Here is a 24,158-nt window from a genome sequence, read left to right on the forward strand (position 1 = left end):
AGTCAGTCGTGCATTTGTGGTTACAGCAGCAATTGACCTTACCACGTGGGAGATTATAGCTACCTGCGTGACATTCGAGTCTGTGACGGCGACTTTCTTCGGATTGATGATTGTTTACTATTTCTCTCCTATATTACCTCGGGCGCCAATTGCGATAGGTTTTATAAGGTCGCAATTCCTTACGTCGCTCACTATTATCGACCCTGGGTAGCTTTTAAACAGTTGGAGAAGGGTTCGATTCAATCTGAGGTAAGAGCGATTGACCAGTGGTGATTTATTTCGCTAAATGGCAGTAAATGTCTATGAGATAAATAAAAGACACCCTGACGAAACACACTATATTTAACAATATCCGTTCCCTTATGTACAACACCAAATTATATACAATACTATCCTATATATACAATAATGCAAAAGGCTACTAAACACCAAAAGCAAATATTTACAATGCAACACGGTACGGAACGAGAACTAAGCGAGGTGAGCAGGTGGCGTATATCAAGCAGCAGAAATTAGTAAGCAGTGAGCAAGCAAATTGAGCGATGATAAAAACGGTTAAGTGCGGACAAGCGTGGAAAGCATGCAGATTGGCGTGTGAAATGCAGTCTAATAAGTCAGATGTGACTACCTATCCTGTGTTCCGTACGGTCCGGTTCGATACCTCTTTATTAGAAACAGCAAGCCTGAACAATATCTTCGAATCAGGTCTTGTATCGGCGCATCCACCAAAAATTGATATTAAGTCAGACTGGGCAGGGTGACTCACCGAAATGACCACGGTGATCAGTGAATCGGAAATACGCGACCCCTCTCCACAAGATAAGGAATTCCGTCTTGTGGTCCCAAATAAGAGTTACTCGCAATAAGGGACCCGACACACGGATTCCACTTGAGAAAGTTGGGTCTTAGACACAGATTTCAATCAGGGTACTTGTCGGCGCATCCACCAAAATAAATCTCAGGTCGGACTGGGCAGGGTGACTCACCGAAATGACCACGGTGATCCGTGAATCGGAAATAAGCGACCCCGCTCCACAAGATAAGGAATTCTGTCTGGTGGTCCCAAATAAGAGTTGCTCGCAATAAGGGACCCGACACACAGATTCCACCTGAGAAAGTTGGGTCTTAGAAACAGATGTCAATCAGGGTATCTGTCGGCACATCCACCAAAATAAATCTAAGAAATAAACTTCGTTCGGGGTATACTATGGCGCATCCACCAATTCTAGACTCGAGTCAGACCGGACAGGGTAATTCGCCGAAAAGACTGCTGTGATCCGGAGATCGGAATTAAGCGACCCCTCTCCCCAAGATAAGGAGTTATGCCTGGTAGTTCCAAATAAGAGTTGCTCGCAATAAGGAACCGGACAGACAAACTCCACTTGAGAAAGAAAGATCTGAGAAATAAATTTCACTCGGGTATACTTCGGCGCATCCACCAATTCACGACTCGAGTCAGATCGGACAGGGTAATTAGCCCAAAACACCGCGGTGATCCGGAGATCGGAAATGAGCGACCCCTCTCCTCAAGATAAGGAGTTCTGCCTGGTAGTTCCAAATAAGAGTTGCTCGCAATAAGGAACCGGACAGACAAACTCCACTTGAGAAAGAAAGATCAAAGAAATAAATTTCACTTACGGTATACCTCGGCGCATCCACCAATTAACGACTCGAGTCGGACCGGACAGGATAATTAACCTTAAAGGCCGCAGTGATCCGGAGATCGGAAATAAACGACCCCTCTCCCCAAGATAAGGAGTTTTGCCTGGTAGTTCCAAATAAGAGTTGCTCGCAATAAGGAACCGAACAGACAAACTCCACTTGAGAAAGAAAGATCTTAGAAATAAAATAAATTGCAAATAAATCACACTCGGAAAGTATCGATGGAACACAGGCGGTGTGGACTACTGGGCCACGCCCGGAGACATTGCCGGAACAACGTCCGATTATTTTGTTCTCGCTGCGGTCGTTTGGGAGTTATGTCTAGGGATTGTCCATGCCCAAGAGAAAATCGAGCCCGGACGAGGCAACAAGAGGAGCCGTCTAGAGTCGGAATGGATCAGGGCGTGAGGTCAGGTCAACCCAATCTCCGGTCCATTGGAATTCAGTGTGAGCTACTGCGACCCTCAACGAACCTCCAACTATGGCCGATGGAGATTCACCCAGGGATGATATTGGCCGTCTGCCAATAGATAGTTGAACAGCGGGGTAGCAGGTGGTGACAAAAAAAACTTTCGTTTTTTTTTGGGGAAGTAAGGGGGGTGTGTAACGAAGTGAAATTCGTTACTAGAATCACCCGGTATAATTTAGCCCCGGTCAAGAATTCAATAATTATTTTACTAGAATCACCTAGTATAATTTACCCAGGTTTAGAATTCAATGATTATTTTATTAGAATCACCCAGTATAATTTGCCCCAGGTTTAGAATTCCATCATTATTCTACCAGTCATCTGAGTAGGTGAAAATCAAATATTAATTGAGAGCAGTGAAGGTATTTTTCGTCCAATTCAAAAATTTTCATTTGGAATAATTTCTGATTTATTTATTTCATGAAAATATAACGATGCAATTTAAAATATCAGCCCATGTATAAAAACTTTCGAGCGACAACGCGATAGACGTTATCTCTTCAATATGTTCTTTTTTACATGTTGTCGTTCGTTTTTCATAGGTATACCGCCGATTTCGAGACTCGAAATTTTCCCCTTCCAACCGAGATTACAAGTGAAGTATTTCGGAAAAGGAGGATTATTCTTGCCGGTGTCTTCGAAGTATTAAGATATTTTCCGATTTACTCCTGTCGGCGTCTTCGAGCTATATATTTTCATAGTTATTGAGCGGATTTTCTTGAGTAACAATTTAGAGTTTAATTTTTAGTTTGCAATTTTTCTTTTGAACGTTGGACGTTTTAGTGCCGTATTTTATATTCGTGAATTTGACACTTAGCCCGTACACGAAAAGAATTTGAGTTCGTGTAGTGAAGTGGGAAATTCTTAGGATTGGTAAGAACCGTTTTATTCCTGTCTGTATTATCGGTGACTTTCCTGTGTTCCATCGATACTTTCCGAGTGTGATTTATTTGCAATTTATTTTATTTCTAAGATCTTTCTTTCTCAAGTGGAGTTTGTCTGTTCGGTTCTTTATTGCGAGCAACTCTTATTTGGAACTACCAGGCAAAACTCCTTATCTTGGGGAGAGGGGTCGTTTATTTCCGATCTCCGGATCACTGCGGCCTTTAAGGTTAATTATCCTGTCCGGTCCGACTCGAGTCGTTAATTGGTGGATGCGCCGAGGTATACCGTAAGTGAAATTTATTTTTTTGATCTTTCTTTCTCAAGTGGAGTTTGTCTGTCCGGTTCCTTATTGCGAGCAACTCTTATTTGGAACTACCAGGCAGAACTCCTTATCTTGAGGAGAGGGGTCGCTCATTTCCGATCTCCGGATCACCGCGGTGTTTTGGGCTAATTACCCTGTCCGATCTGACTCGAGTCTAGAATTGGTGGATGCGCCATAGTATACCCCGAACGAAGTTTATTTCTTAGATTTATTTTGGTGGATGTGCCGACAGATACCCTGATTGACATCTGTTTCTAAGACCCAACTTTCTCAGGTGGAATCTGTGTGTCGGGTCCCTTATTGCGAGCAACTCTTATTTGGGACCACCAGACAGAATTCCTTATCTTGTGGAGCGGGGTCGCTTATTTCCGATTCACGGATCACCGTGGTCATTTCGGTGAGTCACCCTGCCCAGTCCGACCTGAGATTTATTTTGGTGGATGCGCCAAAAAGTACCCTGATTGAAATCTGTGTCTAAGACCCAACTTTCTCAAGTGGAATCCGTGTGTCGGGTCCCTTATTGCGAGTAACTCTTATTTGGGACCACCAGACGGAATTCCTTATCTTGTGGAGAGGGGTCGCGTATTTCCGATTCACTGATCACCGTGGTCATTTCGGTGAGTCACCCTGCCCAGTCTGACTTAATATCAATTTTTGGTGGATGCGCCGATACAAGACCTGATTCGAAGATATTGTTCAGGCTTGCTGTTTCTAATAAAGAGGTATCGAACCGGACCGTACGGAACACAGGATAGGTAGTCACATCTGACTTATTAGACTGCATTTCACACGCCAATCTGCATGCTTTCCACGCTTGTCCGCACTTAACCGTTTTTATCATCGCTCAATTTGCTTGCTCACTGCTTACTAATTTCTGCTGCTTGATATACGCCACCTGCTCACCTCGCTTAGTTCTCGTTCCGTACCGTGTTGCATTGTAAATATTTGCTTTTGGTGTTTAGTAGCTTTTTGCATTATTGTATATATAGGATAGTATTGTATATAATTTGGTGTTGTACATAAGGGAACGGATATTGTTAAATATAGTGTGTTTCGTCAGGGTGTCTTTTATTTATCTCATAGACATTTACTGCCATTTAGCGAAATAAATCACCACTGGTCAATCGCTCTTACCTCAGATTGAATCGAACCCTTCTCCAACTGTTTAAAAGCTACCCAGGGTCGATAATAGTGAGCGACGTAAGGAATTGCGACCTTATAAAACCTATCGCAATTGGCGCCCAAGGTAATATAGGAGAGAAATAGTAAACAATCATCAATCCGAAGAAAGTCGCCGTCACAGACTCGAATGTCACGCAGGTAGCTATAATCTCCCACGTGGTAAGGTCAATTGCTGCTGTAACCACAAATGCACGACTGACTTCTGTTGTTGATTTCATTTGTTTGTTATTTCCTTCTCTGTTTCTCATTCTAACACTTTTCATCGTATTGCACAGGGACGAAAGCTTGACACACGTGTCTAAGGAAACCACTTTGGTATAAGGGACTGTTCTTATTCTCTTTTTTTTGTTTAATCAACAATTATCCAAGTAGGCCATTCCACATTGTTGATTATCTTGGACTCGGATGTCACGCAGGTAGCTATAATCTCCCACGTGGTAAGGTCAATTGCTGCTGTAACCACAAATGCACGACTGACTTCTAATGTTGATTTCATTTGTTTGTTATTTCCTTCAATGTTTCTCATTCTAACACTTCTCATCGTATTGCACAGGGACGAAAGCTTTACACACGTGTCTAAGGAAACCACTTTGGTATAAGGGACTGTTCTTATTACCTTCTTTTTGTTCAATCAACAATTATCCAAGTAAGCCATTCCACATTGTTGATTTTCTTGGACTCGAATGTCACGCAGGTAGCTATAATCTCCCACGTGGTAAGGTCAATTGCTGCTGTAACCACAAATGCACGACTGACTTCTGTTGTTGATTTCATTTGTTTGTTATTTCCTTCTATGTTTCTCATTCTAACACTTTTCATCGTATTGCACAGGGACGAAAGCTTGACACGCGTGTCTAAGGAAACCACAAGGGTTTGTTCTCATTCCCTTTTTTCTTTTTGATGAACAATTATCCAAGTAAGCCATTCCACATTGTTGATTTTCATGGACTCGGATGTCACGCAGGTAGCTATAATCTTCCACGTGGTGAGGTCAATTGCTGCTGTAACCACAAATGCTCGACTGACTTCTACTGTTGATTTCATTCGTTTGTTATTTTCTTCAATGTTTCTCATTCTAACACTTTTCATCGTATTGCACAGGAACGAATGCTTGACACACGTGACTAAGGAAACAACTTTGGTATAAGGACTGTTCTTATTCCCTTCTTTTTGTTTAATGAACAATTATCCAAGTAAGCCATTCCACATTGTTGATTTTCTTGGACTAGGATGTCACGCAGGTAGCTATAATCTCCCACGTGGTAAGGTCAATTGCTGCTGTAACCACAAATGCACGACTGACTTCTGTTGTTGATTTCATTTGTTTGTTATTTCCTTCTATGTTTCTCATTCTAACACTTTTCATCGTATTGCACAGGAACGAAAGCTTGACACACGTGTCTAAGGAAACCACAAGGGTTTGTTCTCATTCCCTTTTTTCTTTTTGATGAACAATTATCCAAGTAAGCCATTCCACATTGTTGATTTTCATGGACTCGGATGTCACGCAGGTAGCTATAATCTTCCACGTGGTAAGGTCAATTGCTGCTGTAACCACAAATGCTCGACTGACTTCTACTGTTGATTTCATTCGTTTGTTATTTTCTTCAATGTTTCTCATTCTAACACTTTTCATCGTATTGCACAGGAACGAATGCTTGACACACGTGTCTAAGGAAACAACTTTGGTATAAGGACTGTTCTTATTCCCTTCTTTTTGTTTAATGAACAATTATCCAAGTAAGCCATTCCACATTGTTGATTTTCTTGGACTAGGATGTCACGGAGCTAGCTATAATCTCCCACGTGGTAAGGTCAATTGCTGCTGTAACCACAAATGCACGACTGACTTCTGTTGTTAATTTCATTCGTTTGTTATTTTCTTCAATGTTTCTCATTCTAACACTTTTCATCGTATTGCACAGGGACGAAAGCTTGACACACGTGTCTAAGGAAACCACAAGGGTTTGTTCTCATTCCCTTTTTTCTTTTTGATGAACAATTATCTAAGTGAGCCATTCCACATTGTTGATTTTTTTGGACTCGGATGTCACGCAAGTAGCTATAATCTCCCACGTGGTAAGGTCCATTGCTGCTGTAACCACGAATGCACGATTGACTTCTGTTGTTGATTTCATTTGTTTGTTATTTTCTTCAATGTTTCTCATTCTAACACTTCTCATCGTATTGCACAGGGACGAAAGCTTGACACACGTGTCTAAGGAAACAACTTTGGTATAAGGACTGTTCTTATTCCCTTCTTTTTGTTTAATGAACAATTATCCAAGTAAGCCATTCCACATTGTTGATTTTCTTGGAATCGGATGTCACGCAGGTAGCTATAATCTCCCACGTGGTAAGGTCAATTGCTGCTGTATCCACAAATGCACGACTGACTTCTGTTGTTGATTTCATTTGTTTGTTTTTTCCTTCTATGTTTCTCATTCTAACACTTTTTATCGTATTGCACAGGGACGAAAGCTTGACTTACGTGTCTAAGGAAGCCACATTGGTATGAGGGACTGTTCTTATTCCGATTCCACATTGTTAATTTTTTATGGACTAGGATGTCACGCAGCTAGCTATAATCTCCCACGTGGTAAGGTCAATTGCTGCTGTAACCACAAATGCACGACTGACTTCTGTTGTTGATTTCATTTGTTTGTTTTTTCCTTCTATGTTTCTCATTCTAACACTTTTCATCGTATAGCACAGGGACGAAAGCTTGACACACGTGTCTAAGGAAACCACAAGGGTTTGTTCTCAATCCTTTTTTTCTTTTTGATGAACAATAATCCAAGTAAGCCATTCCACATTGTTGATTTTTTTGGACTCGGATGTCACGCAGGTAGCTATAATCTCCCACGTGGTAAGGTCCATTGCTGCTGTAACCACGAATGCACGATTGACTTCTGTTGTTGATTTCATTTGTTTGTTATTTCCTTCTATGTTTCTCATTCTAACAATTTTCATCGTATTGCACAGGGACGAAAGCTTGACATACGTGTCTAAGGAAACCACTCTGGTATGAGGGACTGTTCTTATTCCCTTCTTTTTGTTTAATGAACAATTATCCAAGTAAGCCATTCCACATTGTTAATTTTCTTGGACTCGGATGTCACGCAGGGAGCTATAATCTCCCACGTGGTAAGGTCAATTGCTGCTGTTACCACAAATGCACGATTGACTTATGTTGTTGATTTCATTCGTTTTTTATTTTCTTGAATGTTTCACATTCTAACACTTTTTATCGTATTGCACAGGGACGAGAGCTTGACACACGTGTCTAAGGAAACCACTTTGGTATAAGGGACTGTTCTTATTCCCTTCTTTTTGTTTAATGAACAATTATCCAAGTAAGCCATTCCACATTGTTGATTTTCTTGGACTCGGATGTCACGCAGGTAGCTATAATCTCCCACGTGGTAAGGTCAATTGCTGCTGTAACCACAAATGCACGACTGACTTCTGTTGTTGATTTCATTTGTTTGTTTTTTCCTTCTATGTTTCTCATTCTAACACTTTTTATCGTATTGCACAGGGACGAAAGCTTGACACGTGTCTAAGGAAACCACATTGGTATAAGGGACTGTTCTTATTCCCTTTTTTCTTTTTGAGGAACAATAATCCAAATAAGCCATTCCACATTGTTGATTTTCTTGGACTCGGATGTCACGCAGGTAGCTATAATCTCCCACGTGGTAAGGTCAATTGCTGCTGTAACCACGAATGCACGACTGACTTCTGTTGTTGATTTCATTCGTTTGTTATTTTCTTCAATGTTTCTCATTCTAACACTTTTCATCGTATTGCACAGGGACGAAAGCTTGACACACGTGTCTAAGGAAACCACTTTGGTATAAAGGACTGTTCTTATTCCCTTCTTTCTGTTTAATGAACAATTATACAAGTGAGCCATTCCACATTGTTGATTTTCTTGGACTCGGATGTCACGCAGGTAGCTATAATCTCCCGCGTGGTAAGGTCAATTGCTGCTGTAACCACAAATGCACGACTGACAACTGTTGTTGATTTCATTTGTTTGTTATTCCCTTCAATGTTTCTCATTCTAACTCTTTTCATCGTATAACACAGGGACGAAAGCTTGACTTCCGTGTCTAAGGAAGCCACATTGGTATGAGGACTGTTCTTATTCCCTTCTTTTTGTTTAATGAACAATTATCCAAGTAAGCCATTCCACATTGTTGATTTTCTTGGAATCGGATGTCACGCAGGTAGCTATAATCTCCCACGTGGTAAGGTCAATTGCTGCTGTATCCACAAATGCACGACTGACTTCTGTTGTTGATTTCATTTGTTTGTTTTTTCCTTCTATGTTTCTCATTCTAACACTTTTTATCGTATTGCACAGGGACGAAAGCTTGACTTACGTGTCTAAGGAAGCCACATTGGTATGAGGGACTGTTCTTATTCCGATTCCACATTGTTAATTTTTTATGGACTAGGATGTCACGCAGCTAGCTATAATCTCCCACGTGGTAAGGTCAATTGCTGCTGTAACCACAAATGCATGACTGACTTCTGTTGTTGATTTCATTTGTTTGTTTTTTCCTTCTATGTTTCTCATTCTAACACTTTTCATCGTATAGCACAGGGACGAAAGCTTGACACACGTGTCTAAGGAAACCACAAGGGTTTGTTCTCAATCCTTTTTTTCTTTTTGATGAACAATAATCCAAGTAAGCCATTCCACATTGTTGATTTTTTTGGACTCGGATGTCACGCAGGTAGCTATAATCTCCCACGTGGTAAGGTCCATTGCTGCTGTAACCACGAATGCACGATTGACTTCTGTTGTTGATTTCATTTGTTTGTTATTTCCTTCTATGTTTCTCATTCTAACAATTTTCATCGTATTGCACAGGGACGAAAGCTTGACATACGTGTCTAAGGAAACCACTCTGGTATGAGGGACTGTTCTTATTCCCTTCTTTTTGTTTAATGAACAATTATCCAAGTAAGCCATTCCACATTGTTAATTTTCTTGGACTCGGATGTCACGCAGGGAGCTATAATCTCCCACGTGGTAAGGTCAATTGCTGCTGTTACCACAAATGCACGATTGACTTATGTTGTTGATTTCATTCGTTTTTTATTTTCTTGAATGTTTCACATTCTAACACTTTTTATCGTATTGCACAGGGACGAGAGCTTGACACACGTGTCTAAGGAAACCACTTTGGTATAAGGGACTGTTCTTATTCCCTTCTTTTTGTTTAATGAACAATTATCCAAGTAAGCCATTCCACATTGTTGATTTTCTTGGACTCGGATGTCACGCAGGTAGCTATAATCTCCCACGTGGTAAGGTCCATTGCTGCTGTAACCACGAATGCACGATTGACTTCTGTTGTTGATTTCATTTGTTTGTTATTTCCTTCTATGTTTCTCATTCTAACAATTTTCATCGTATTGCACAGGGACGAAAGCTTGACACACGTGTCTGAGGCAACCACTTTGGTATGAGGGACTGTTCTTATTCCCTTCTTTTTGTTTAATGAACAATTATCCAAGTAAGCCATTCCACATTTTTTATTTTCTTGGACTCGGATGTAACGCAGGTAGCTATAATCTCCCACGTGGTAAGGTCAATTGCTGCTGTAACCACAAATGCACGACTGACTTCTGTTGTTGATTTCATTTGTTTGTTTTTTCCTTCTATGTTTCTCATTCTAACACTTTTTATCGTATTGCACAGGGACGAAAGCTTGACACGTGTCTAAGGAAACCACATTGGTATAAGGGACTGTTCTTATTCCCTTTTTTCTTTTTGAGGAACAATAATCCAAATAAGCCATTCCACATTGTTGATTTTCTTGGACTCGGATGTCACGCAGGTAGCTATAATCTCCCACGTGGTAAGGTCAATTGCTGCTGTAACCACGAATGCACGACTGACTTCTGTTGTTGATTTCATTCGTTTGTTATTTTCTTCAATGTTTCTCATTCTAACACTTTTCATCGTATTGCACAGGGACGAAAGCTTGACACACGTGTCTAAGGAAACCACTTTGGTATAAAGGACTGTTCTTATTCCCTTCTTTCTGTTTAATGAACAATTATACAAGTGAGCCATTCCACATTGTTGATTTTCTTGGACTCGGATGTCACGCAGGTAGCTATAATCTCCCGCGTGGTAAGGTCAATTGCTGCTGTAACCACAAATGCACGACTGACTTCTGTTGTTGATTTCATTTGTTTGTTATTCCCTTCAATGTTTCTCATTCTAACTCTTTTCATCGTATAACACAGGGACGAAAGCTTGACTTCCGTGTCTAAGGAAGCCACATTGGTATGAGGGACTGTTCTTATTCCCTTTTTTCTTTTTGATGAACAATTATCCAAGTAAGCCATTCCACATTGTTGATTTTCTTGGAATCGGATGTCACGCAGGTAGCTATAATCTCCCACGTGGTAAGGTCAATTGCTGCTGTATCCACAAATGCACGACTGACTTCTGTTGTTGATTTCATTTGTTTGTTTTTTCCTTCTATGTTTCTCATTCTAACACTTTTTATCGTATTGCACAGGGACGAAAGCTTGACTTACGTGTCTAAGGAAGCCACATTGGTATGAGGGACTGTTCTTATTCCGATTCCACATTGTTAATTTTTTATGGACTAGGATGTCACGCAGCTAGCTATAATCTCCCACGTGGTAAGGTCAATTGCTGCTGTAACCACAAATGCATGACTGACTTCTGTTGTTGATTTCATTTGTTTGTTTTTTCCTTCTATGTTTCTCATTCTAACACTTTTCATCGTATTGCACAGGGACGAAAGCTTGACACACGTGTCTAAGGAAACCACAAGGGTTTGTTCTCAATCCTTTTTTTCTTTTTGATGAACAATAATCCAAGTAAGCCATTCCACATTGTTGATTTTTTTGGACTCGGATGTCACGCAGGTAGCTATAATCTCCCACGTGGTAAGGTCCATTGCTGCTGTAACCACGAATGCACGATTGACTTCTGTTGTTGATTTCATTTGTTTGTTATTTCCTTCTATGTTTCTCATTCTAACAATTTTCATCGTATTGCACAGGGACGAAAGCTTGACATACGTGTCTAAGGAAACCACTCTGGTATGAGGGACTGTTCTTATTCCCTTCTTTTTGTTTAATGAACAATTATCCAAGTAAGCCATTCCACATTGTTAATTGTTAATTGTTAATTGTTAATTTTCTTCTTCTCCCACGTGGTAAGGTCAATTGCTGCTGTAACCACAAATGCACGACTGACTTCTGTTGTTGATTTCATTTGTTTGTTTTTTCCTTCTATGTTTCTCATTCTTACATTTTTCATCGTATTGCACAGGGACGAAAGCTTGACACACGTGTCTATGGAAACCACATTGGTATAAGGGACTGTCCTTACTTCATTCTTTCTGTATAATGATCAATTATCCAAGTAAGTCATTCCACATTGTTGATTTTCTTGGACTCGGATGTCACGCAGGTACCTTTAATCTCCCACGTGGTAAGGTCAATTGCTGCTGAAACCACAAATGCACGACTGACTTCTGTTGTTGATTTCATTTGTTTGTTATTTCCTCCAATGTTTCTCATTCTAACACTTTTCATCGTATTGCACAGGGACGAAAGCTTGACACACGTGTCTAAGGAAACCACTTTGGTATAAGGGACTGTTCTTATTCCCTTCTTTTTGTTTAATGAAAAATTATCCAAGTAAGCCATTCCAAATTGTTGATTTTCCTGGACTCGGATGTCACGCAGGTAGCTATAATCTCCCACGTGGTAAGGTCAATTGCTGCTGTAACCACAAATGCACGACTGACTTCTGTTGTTGATTTCATTTGTTTGTTATTTCCTTCAATGTTTCTCATTCTAACACTTTTCATGGTATTGCACAGGGAGGAAAGCTTGACACGCGTGTCTAAGGAAACCACTTTGGTATAAGGGACTGTTCTTATTCCCTTCTTTTTGTTTAATGAACAATTATCCAAGTAAGCCATTCCAAGTTGTTGATTTTCCTGGACTCGGATGTCACGCAGGTAGCTATAATCTCCAACGTGGTAAGGTCAATTGCTGCTGTAACCACAAATGCACTACTGACTTCTGTTGTTGATTTGATTTGTTTGTTATTTCCTTCAATGTTTCTCATTCTAACACTTCTCATCGTATTGCACAGGGACGAAAGCTTGACACACGTGTCTATGGAAACCACATTGGTATAAGGGACTGTTCTTATTCCCTTCTTTCTGTACAATGATCAATTATCCAAGTAAGCCATTCCACATTGTTGATTTTCTTGGACTCGGATGACACGCAGGTAGCTATAATCTTTTACGTGGTAAGGTCAATTGCTGCTGTAACCACAAATGCACGACTGACTTCTGTTGTTGATTTCATTTGTTTGTTTTTTCCTTCTATGTTTCTCATTCTTACACTTTTCATCGTATTGCACAGGGACGAAAGCTTGACACACGTGTCTATGGAAACCACATTGGTATAAGGGACTGTCCTTACTTCATTCTTTCTGTATAATGATCAATTATCCAAGTAAGTCATTCCACATTGTTGATTTTCTTGGACTCGGATGTCACGCAGGTACCTTTAATCTCCCACGTGGTAAGGTCAATTGCTGCTGAAACCACAAATGCACGACTGACTTCTGTTGTTGATTTCATTTGTTTGTTATTTCCTCCAATGTTTCTCATTCTAACACTTTTCATCGTATTGCACAGGGACGAAAGCTTGACACACGTGTCTAAGGAAACCACTTTGGTATAAGGGACTGTTCTTATTCCCTTCTTTTTGTTTAATGAAAAATTATCCAAGTAAGCCATTCCAAATTGTTGATTTTCCTGGACTCGGATGTCACGCAGGTAGCTATAATCTCCCACGTGGTAAGGTCAATTGCTGCTGTAACCACAAATGCACGACTGACTTCTGTTGTTGATTTCATTTGTTTGTTATTTCCTTCAATGTTTCTCATTCTAACACTTTTCATGGTATTGCACAGGGACGAAAGCTTGACACGCGTGTCTAAGGAAACCACTTTGGTATAAGGGACTGTTCTTATTCCCTTCTTTTTGTTTAATGAACAATTATCCAAGTAAGCCATTCCAAGTTGTTGATTTTCCTGGACTCGGATGTCACGCAGGTAGCTATAATCTCCAACGTGGTAAGGTCAATTGCTGCTGTAACCACAAATGCACTACTGACTTCTGTTGTTGATTTGATTTGTTTGTTATTTCCTTCAATGTTTCTCATTCTAACACTTCTCATCGTATTGCACAGGGACGAAAGCTTGACACACGTGTCTATGGAAACCACTTTGGTATAAGGGACTGTTCTTATTCCCTTCTTTTTGTTTAATGAAAAATTATCCAAGTAAGCCATTCCAAATTGTTGATTTTCCTGGACTCGGATGTCACGCAGGTAGCTATAATCTCCCACGTGGTAAGGTCAATTGCTGCTGTAACCACAAATGCACGACTGACTTCTGTTGTTGATTTCATTTGTTTGTTATTTCCTTTAATGTTTCTCATTCTAACATTTTTCATCGTATTGCACAGGGACGAAAGCTTGACACACGTGTCTAAGGAAACCACTTTGGTATGAGGGACTGTTCTTATTCCCTTCTTTTTGTTTAATGAACAATTATCCAAGTAAGCCATTCCACATTGTTGATTTTCTTGGACTCGGATGACACGCGGGTAGCTATAATCTCCCACGTGGTAAGGTCAATTGCTGCTGTAACCACAATTGGACGGCTGACTTCTGTTGTTGATTTCATTTGTTTGTTATTTCCTTCAATGTTTCTCATTCTAACACTTCTCATCGTATTGCACAGGGACGAAAGCTTGACACACGTGTCTATGGAAACCACATTGGTATAAGGGACTGTTCTTATTCCCTTCTTTCTGTATGATGATCAATTATCCAAGTAAGCCATTCCACATTGTTGATTTTCTTGGACTCGGATGACAAGCAGGTAGCTATAATCTTTAACGTGGTAAGGTCAATTGCTGCTGTAACCACAAATGCACGACCGACTTCTGTTGTTGATTTCATTTCTTTGTTATTTACTTCTATGTTTCTCATTCTAACACTTTTCATCGTATTGCAGAGGGACGAAAGCTTGACACACGTGTCTAAGGAAACCACTTTTTTTTGTTTAATCAACAATTATCCAAGTAGGCCATTCCACATTGTTGATTTTCTTGGACTCGGATGTCACGCAGGTAGCTATAATCTCCCACGTGGTAAGGTCAATTGCTGCTGTAACCACAAATGCACGACTGACTTCTAATGTTGATTTCATTCGTTTGTTATTTTCTTCAATGTTTCTCATTCTAACACTTTTCATCGTATTGCACAGGGACGAAAGCTTGACACGCGTGTCTAAGTAAACCACTTTGGTATAAGGGACTGTTCTTATTCCCTTCTTTTTGTTTAATGAACAATTATACAAGTAAGCCATTCCACATTGTTGATTTTCTTGGACTCGGATGTCACGCAGGTAGCTAGAATCTCCCACGTGGTAAGTTCAATTGCTGCTGTAACCACAAATGCACGACTGACTTCTGTTGTTGATTTCATTTGTTTGTTTTTTCCTTCTATGTTTCTCATTCTTACACTTTTCATCGTGTTGCACAGGGACGAAAGCTTGACACACGTGTCTATGGAAACCACATTGGTATAAGGGACTGTCCTTACTTCATTCTTTCGGTATAATGATCAATTATCTAAGTAAGTCATTCCACATTGTTGATTTTCTTGGACTCGGATGTCACGCAGGTAGCTTTAATCTCCCACGTGGTAAGGTCAATTGCTGCTGAAACCACAAATGCACGACTGACTTCTGTTGTTGATTTCATTTGTTTGTTATTTCCTCCAAAGTTTCTCAATCTAACACTTTTCATCGTATTGCACAGGGACGAAAGCTTGACACACGTGTCTAAGGAAACCACTTTGGTATGAGGGACTGTTCTTATTCCCTTCTTTTTGTTCAATCAACAATTATCCAAGTAAGCCATTCCACATTGTTGATTTTCTTGGACTCGGATGTCACGCAGGTAGCTATAATCTCCCACGTGGTAAGGTCAATTGCTGCTGTAACCGCAAATGCACGACGGATTTCTGTTGTTGATTTCATTTGTTTGTTATTTCCTTCAATGTTTCTCATTCTAACACTTTCAGGATATGTTGCGATCAGTGGCGGTCGTACCCTCCAACCCCTCTGATGAAGAGCCCACTCCGGAGAGAATAACCAGAATCTCCGGACCCTTCCGGAAAATCCGTACCCTCGGCGAGGGAGGTTTTGGAAAAGTGTTCGAGGTCGAACACGGAGATATAAGATTTGCTCTGAAGGTGGCCCCGAAAGACGAGGTGTCCATGACGGAGCTGAGGATGCTGAAAGCCATGAGACACCCAAACGTGGTCCGCCTATTGGTGGATTACGTAACCGACGAACGGCTCTATCTTGGGGTCGAGCTGATGGAGGGAGACCTGTTGGAACTGGTCCAACGACGGGGGCCTCTGCCGGAGGGGGAGTGTTGTGATATGTTGGGGCAGGCTTTCGCTGGGCTGGCGGCCTGCCATGCTCAGCGTATCCTGCACCGGGATATAAAACCGGGGTCGGCGGGTCTGCATCGCTGATTTCGGGCTCGCCTGCCGACTTAATCAGAGGTTCCCGACCACGTCGCGGCGAGCTGGTACTCCCCCATTTTGGGCACCGGAGGTCCTGAAAAGGTTGCCATTCGGACTCCCCTCGGATGTGTGGGCCATGGGAGTGACGGCTTTATACATGGCAACCGGGAAGCTACCCTTCATGACGCCGAATGGGGAAAAGAAGGTCATGAACTTGATAGGACACTACCGCGGGGAGGAGATGTTCGAGGTGCCAGAGAGATTACGCAGCAGCCTGGTGGAACTTCTGAGGGTTGATCCAGCGCATCGCCCTTCCGCTGCATGGGGCGAGATGACCTTCAGGCAGCTGGCCGTATAAGCCAAAGAGGGGTCCAAAGAGATGGCCTCATCTGAAAGACCGTCAAAATTTGAGGCCATAAAGGTGGGAGAGAGCTTTGTAGAAGCCTTTGAGAGGCAACCAAAGGGTGGCTGGACTCCCCGATTCAGGCAGAGGCTGCTGCGGTTTCGCCCTCCAGGAGTGCGGGGTAGACTCCACCCTAAGTTCGTGTTTCCGAATGGGAGGACGAAGCGAATTTGGGTTCCCCAGGAGTAAGGGCGCCTCTCTGTCCCGCGGACGTCCGTCTGTCCGTCAATAAGTGAAGTAGGTCGTCATTGGTGTTGGTAAGTTTTATACAATGGGTCGCTAATCTTGTTGTGTTTTAGAACAAAGATGTCTAGAGGAGAGTGGGACCTCATCGACGCCGGAATAGTGGAATCCATGCCGGCCAGTTTCGACGAGTTAGTGGAGGAAGAAATCGAATTCTGGCAACCGCAACGGAAGGAGACGGCGGCTAGGGGACCACCTACATCTCTATGTCATCACACAACACCTCCGGCGAGACGACGCCCCTATGACTTACCTCGTGGCCATGCCGGTGGACGACACAAGCCAAAGGCTAGAAAACCCCGCAGGCCTTCCAGAACCCACGTACCAGCCCCAGACCCACACTACCCAAGAGCGCAGAGGGAAGTTCCACGCTTCATCAAACTCATGGAGGGTGCATGTTTGCGGTGTGGACTACTGGGCCACGCCCGGAGACATTGCCGGAACAACGTCCGATTATTTTGTTCTCGCTGCGGTCGTTTGGGAGTTATGTCTAGGGATTGTCCATGCCCAAGAGAAAATCGAGCCCGGACGAGGCAACAAGAGGAGCCGTCTAGAGTCGGAATGGATCAGGGCGTGAGGTCAGGTCAACCCAATCTCCGGTCCATTGGAATCCAGTGTGAGCTACTGCGACCCTCAACGAACCTCCAACTATGGCCGATGGAGATTCACCCAGGGATGATATTGGCCGTCTGCCAATAGATAGTTGAACAGCGGGGTAGCAGGTGGTGACAAAAAAAACTTTCGTTTTTTTTTGGGGAAGTAAGGGGGGTGTGTAACGAAGTGAAATTCGTTACTAGAATCACCCGGTATAATTTAGCCCAGGTCAAGAATTCAATAATTATTTTACTAGAATCACCTAGTATAATTTACCCAGGTTTAGAATTCAATGATTATTTTATTAGAATCACCCAGTATAATTTGCCCCAGGTTTAGAATTCCATCATTATTCTACCAGTCATCTGAGTAGGTGAAAATAAAATATTAATTGAGAGCAGTGAAGGTATTTTTCGTCCAATTCAAAAATTTTCATTTGGAATAATTTCTGATTTATTTATTTCATGAAAATATAACGATGCAATTTAAAATATCAGCCTATGTATAAAAACTTTCGAGCGACAACGCGATGGACGTTATCTCTTCAATATGTTCTTTTTTACATGTTGTCGTTCGTTTTTCATAGGTATACCGCCGATTTCGAGACTCGAAATTTTCCCCTTCCAACCGAGATTACAAGTGAAGTATTTCGGAAAAGGAGGATTATTCTTGCCGGTGTCTTCGAAGTATTAAGTTATTTTCCGATTTACTCCTGTCGGCGTCTTCGAGCTATATATTTTCATAGTTATTGAGCGGATTTTCTTGAGTAACAATTAAGAGTTTAATTTTTAGTTTGCAATTTTTCTTTTGAACGTTGGACGTTTTAGTGCCGTATTTTATATTCGTGAATTTGACACTTAGCCCGTACACGAAAAGAATTTGAGTTCGTGTAGTGAAGTGGGAAATTCTTAGGATTGGTAAGAACCGTTTTATTCCTGTCTGTATTATCGGTGACTTTCCTGTGTTCCATCGATACTTTCCGAGTGTGATTTATTTGCAATTTATTTTATTTCTAAGATCTTTCTTTCTCAAGTGGAGTTTGTCTGTTCGGTTCCTTATTGCGAGCAACTCTTATTTGAAACTACCAGGCAAAACTCCTTATCTTGGGGAGAGGGGTCGTTTATTTCCGATCTCCGGATCACTGCGGCCTTTAAGGTTAATTATCCTGTCCGGTCCGACTCGAGTCGTTAATTGGTGGATGCGCCGAGGTATACCGTAAGTGAAATTTATTTCTTTGATCTTTCTTTCTCAAGTGGAGTTTGTCTGTCCGGTTCCTTATTGCGAGCAACTCTTATTTGGAACTACCAGGCAGAACTCCTTATCTTGAGGAGAGGGGTCGCTCATTTCCGATCTCCGGATCACCGCGGTGTTTTGGGCTAATTACCCTGTCCGATCTGACTCGAGTCGTGAATTGGTGGATGCGCCGAAGTATACTCGAGTGAAATTTATTTCTCAGATCTTTCTTTCTCAAGTGGAGTTTGTCTGTCCGGTTCCTTATTGCGAGCAACTCTTATTTGGAACTACCAGGCATAACTCCTTATCTTGGGGAGAGGGGTCGCTTAATTCCGATCTCCGGATCACAGCAGTCTTTTCGGCGAATTACCCTGTCCGGTCTGACTCGAGTCTAGAATTGGTGGATGCGCCATAGTATACCCCGAACGAAGTTTATTTCTTAGATTTATTTTGGTGGATGTGCCGACAGATACCCTGATTGACATCTGTTTCTAAGACCCAACTTTCTCAGGTGGAATCTGTGTGTCGGGTACCTTATTGCGAGCAACTCTTATTTGGGACCACCAGACAGAATTCCTTATCTTGTGGAGCGGGGTCGCTTATTTCCGATTCACGGATCACCGTGGTCATTTCGGTGAGTCACCCTGCCCAGTCCGACCTGAGATTTTTTTTGGTGGATGCGCCGACAAGTACCCTGATTGAAATCTGTGTCTAAGACCCAACTTTCTCAAGTGGAATCCGTGTGTCGGGTCCCTTATTGCGAGTAACTCTTATTTGGGACCACCAGACGGAATTCCTTATCTTGTGGAGAGGGGTCGCGTATTTCCGATTCACTGATCACCGTGGTCATTTCGGTGAGTCACCCTGCCCAGTCTGACTTAATATCAATTTTTGGTGGATGCGCCGATACAAGACCTGATTCGAAGATATTGTTCAGGCTTGCTGTTTCTAATAAAGAGGTATCGAACCGGACCGTACGGAACACAGGATAGGTGATCACATCTGACTTATTAGACTGCATTTCACACGCCAATCTGCATGCTTTCCACGCTTGTCCGCACTTAACCGTTTTTATCATCGCTCAATTTGCTTGCTCACTGCTTACTAATTTCTGCTGCTTGATATACGCCACCTGCTCACCTCGCTTAGTTCTCGTTCCGTACCGTGTTGCATTGTAAATATTTGCTTTTGGTGTTTAGTAGCCTTTTGCATTATTGTATATATAGGATAGTATTGTATATAATTTGGTGTTGTACATAAGGGAACGGATATTGTTAAATATAGTGTGTTTCGTCAGGGTGTCTTTTATTTATCTCATAGACATTTACTGCCATTTAGCGAAATAAATCACCACTGGTCAATCGCTCTTACCTCAGATTGAATCGAACCCTTCTCCAACTGTTTAAAAGCTACCCAGGGTCGATAATAGTGAGCGACGTAAGGAATTGCGACCTTATAAAACCTATCGCAATTGGCGCCCGAGGTAATATAGGAGAGAAATAGTAAACAATCATCAATCCGAAGAAAGTCCCCGTCACAGACTCGAATGTCACGCAGGTAGCTATAATCTCCCACGTGGTAAGGTCAATTGCTGCTGTAACCACAAATGCACGACTGACTTCTGTTGTTGATTTCATTTGTTTGTTATTTCCTTCTCTGTTTCTCATTCTAACACTTTTCATCGTATTGCACAGGGACGAAAGCTTGACACACGTGTCTAAGGAAACCACTTTGGTATAAGGGACTGTTCTTATTCTCTTTTTTTTGTTTAATCAACAATTATCCAAGTAGGCCATTCCACATTGTTGATTATCTTGGACTCGGATGTCACGCAGGTAGCTATAATCTCCCACGTGGTAAGGTCAATTGCTGCTGTAACCACAAATGCACGACTGACTTCTAATGTTGATTTCATTTGTTTGTTATTTCCCTCAATGTTTCTCATTCTAACACTTCTCATCGTATTGCACAGGGACGAAAGCTTTACACACGTGTCTAAGGAAACCACTTTGGTATAAGGGACTGTTCTTATTCCCTTCTTTTTGTTCAATCAACAATTATCCAAGTAAGCCATTCCACATTGTTGATTTTCTTGGACTCGAATGTCACGCAGGTAGCTATAATCTCCCACGTGGTAAGGTCAATTGCTGCTGTAACCACAAATGCACGACTGACTTCTGTTGTTGATTTCATTTGTTTGTTATTTCCTTCTATGTTTCTCATTCTAACACTTTTCATCGTATTGCACAGGGACGAAAGCTTGACACGCGTGTCTAAGGAAACCACTTTGGTATAAGGGACTGTTCTTAATCCCTTCGTTTTGTTTAATGAACAATTATCCAAGTAAGCCATTCCACATTGTTGATTTTCTTGGACTCGGATGTCACGCAGGTAGCTATAATCTTCCACGTGGTAAGGTCAATTGCTGCTGTAACCACAAATGCACGACTGACTTCTGTTGTTGATTTCATTTGTTTGTTATTTCCTTCTATGTTTCTCATTCTAACACTTTTTTTCGTATTGCACAGGAACGAAAGCTTGACACACGTGTCTAAGGAAACCACAAGGGTTTGTTCTCATTCCCTTTTTTCTTTTTGATGAACAATTATCCAAGTAAGCCATTCCACATTGTTGATTTTCATGGACTCGGATGTCACGCAGGTAGCTATAATCTTCCACGTGGTAAGGTCAATTGCTGCTGTAACCACAAATGCTCGACTGACTTCTACTGTTGATTTCATTCGTTTGTTATTTTCTTCAATGTTTCTCATTCTAACTCTTTTCATCGTATTGCACAGGAACGAATGCTTGACACACGTGTCTAAGGAAACAACTTTGGTATAAGGACTGTTCTTATTCCCTTCTTTTTGTTTAATGAACAATTATCCAAGTAAGCCATTCCACATTGTTGATTTTCTTGGAATCGGATGTCACGCAGGTAGCTATAATCTCCCACGTGGTAAGGTCAATTGCTGCTGTATCCACAAATGCACGACTGACTTCTGTTGTTGATTTCATTTGTTTGTTTTTTCCTTCTATGTTTCTCATTCTAACACTTTTTATCGTATTGCACAGGGACGAAAGCTTGACTTACGTGTCTAAGGAAGCCACATTGGTATGAGGGACTGTTCTTATTCCGATTCCACATTGTTGATTTTCTTGGACTAGGATGTCACGCAGCTAGCTATAATCTCCCACGTGGTAAGGTCAATTGCTGCTGTAACCACAAATGCATGACTGACTTCTGTTGTTGATTTCATTTGTTTGTTTTTTCCTTCTATGTTTCTCATTCTAACACTTTTCATCGTATTGCACAGGGACGAAAGCTTGACACACGTGTCTAAGGAAACCACAAGGGTTTGTTCTCATTCCTTTTTTTCTTTTTGATGAACAATAATCCAAGTAAGCCATTCCACATTGTTGATTTTTTTGGACTCGGATGTCACGCAGGTAGCTATAATCTCCCACGTGGTAAGGTCCATTGCTGCTGTAACCACGAATGCACGATTGACTTCTGTTGTTGATTTCATTTGTTTGTTATTTCCTTCTATGTTTCTCATTCTAACAATTTTCATCGTATTGCACAGGGACGAAAGCTTGACACACGTGTCTAAGGAAACCACTTTGGTATGGGGACTGTTCTTATTCCCTTCTTTTTGTTTGATGAACAATTATCCAAGTAAGCCATTCCACATTGTTAATTTTCTTGGACTCGGATGTCACGCAGGGAGCTATAATCTCCCACGTGGTAAGGTCAATTGCTGCTGTTACCACAAATGCACGATTGACTTATGTTGTTGATTTCATTCGTTTTTTATTTTCTTGAATGTTTCACATTCTAACACTTTTTATCGTATTGCACAGGGACGAAAGCTTGACACACGTGTCTAAGGAAACCACTTTGGTATAAGGGACTGTTCTTATTCCCTTCTTTTTGTTTAATGAACAATTATCCAAGTAAGCCATTCCACATTGTTGATTTTCTTGGACTCGGATGTCACGCAGGTAGCTATAATCTCCCACGTGGTAAGGTCCATTGCTGCTGTAACCACGAATGCACGATTGACTTTTGTTGTTGATTTCATTTGTTTGTTATTTCCTTCTATGTTTCTCATTCTAACAATTTTCATCGTATTGCACAGGGACGAAAGCTTGACACACGTGTCTAAGGCAACCACTTTGGTATGAGGGACTGTTCTTATTCCCTTCTTTTTGTTTAATGAACAATTATCCAAGTAAGCCATTCCACATTTTTTATTTTATTGGACTCGGATGTAACGCAGGTAGCTATAATCTGCGACGAATAGTTTAGGAGATATAACGATTTTTGTAGAGAGAATGAATTTTCTCGAATTTTAATTACCCCGGACCTTAAAAAATTGTAAAAAATTAAAAGTTCCTTCTTGGTAATAATATACCTCTTTTTCTATTGATCTGGTCACGTAGATCACGAAAGTTTTTATTTGAGGGGTTTGCAACGAATAGTTTAGGAGATATAACGATTTCTGTAGAGAGATTGAATTTTTACGGTTTTTTCCAAAAATTTCGAATTCAAATTCCTCCTGAACTATGGGGACTACGGAAAATCGGTGAGCAGAGTTGGTATTGGCAGTTCATGGTTATTCGAATCCCACTCTCGCCTGACAATATTTGAGTCGAAAAATTTTCTCGAATTTTTCTTACCCCGGACCTTAAAAAATTGTAAAAAATTGAAAGTTCCTTCTTGGTAATAATATACCTCTTTTTCTATTGATCTGGTCATGTAGATCACGAAAGTTTTTATTTGAGCAGTCCGCGACGAATAGTTTAGGAGATATAACGATTTTTATAGAGAGATTGAATTTTCTCGAATTTTCCTTACCCCGGACCTTGAAAAATTGTAAAAAATCAAAAGATCTTTCTTGGTAATAAAATACCTCTTTTTCTATTGATCTGTTCACGTAGATCACGAAAGTTTTTATTTGAGTGGTCTGCGACGAAAAGTTTAGGAGATATAACGATTTTTGTAGAGAGATTGAATTTTCTCGAATTTTCCTTACCCCGGACCTTAAAAAATTGTAAAAATTAAAAGTTCCTTCTTGGTGATAATATACCTCTTTTTCTATTGATGTGTTCACGTAGATCACGAAAGTTTTTATATGAGGGGTCTGCGACGAATAGTTTAGGAGATGTAACGATTTTTATAGAGAGATTGAATTTTTACGGTTTTTTCCAAAAATTTCGACTTCAAATTTCTCCTAAACTATGGAGACTACGGAAAATCGGTGAGCAGAGTTGGTATTGGCAGTTCATGGTTATTCGAATCCCACTCTCGCCTGACAATATATGAGTCCACCGGATTCACACCGGCGTTCCTGAATTTCGGTCGGGAGGTTCACTCCCCAGAAACGAACCGTCGGACATCAGGAGCCAAAGGTGACGCAGAAAAATCAATGGAAGAACCACAGGTCCAAGGGGTAGGCCAATACGCAAATCGCATCAAGCGACTCCAAGAGACCCGGGAGTTTGTTAGACTCCAGCTGGCTCGT

At 41.2% G+C, this 24,158-nt stretch overlaps 1 protein-coding gene across 1 annotated transcript; it reads left to right on the forward strand.

Annotated features, from left to right (window-relative positions):
- Window positions 1-15,710: 15,710 nt before the first annotated feature.
- LOC123675360 (cell division control protein 2 homolog) lies at window positions 15,711-16,166 on the forward strand. Its single transcript, XM_045610712.1, has one exon. It carries the CDS (start codon window positions 15,711-15,713, stop codon window positions 16,164-16,166), a length of 456 nt encoding a protein of 151 aa, XP_045466668.1.
- Window positions 16,167-24,158: the final 7,992 nt, after the last annotated feature.

Source organism: Harmonia axyridis, chromosome 3 (assembly GCF_914767665.1).
Source record: "Harmonia axyridis chromosome 3, icHarAxyr1.1, whole genome shotgun sequence".
NCBI classification, from domain to species: Eukaryota; Metazoa; Arthropoda; class Insecta; order Coleoptera; family Coccinellidae; genus Harmonia; species Harmonia axyridis.

Coding starts and splice junctions, on each gene's coding strand:
- LOC123675360 (XM_045610712.1), top strand. CDS start 15,711: ATGTTGCGATCAGTGGCGGTCGTACCCTCCAACCCCTCTGATGAAGAG.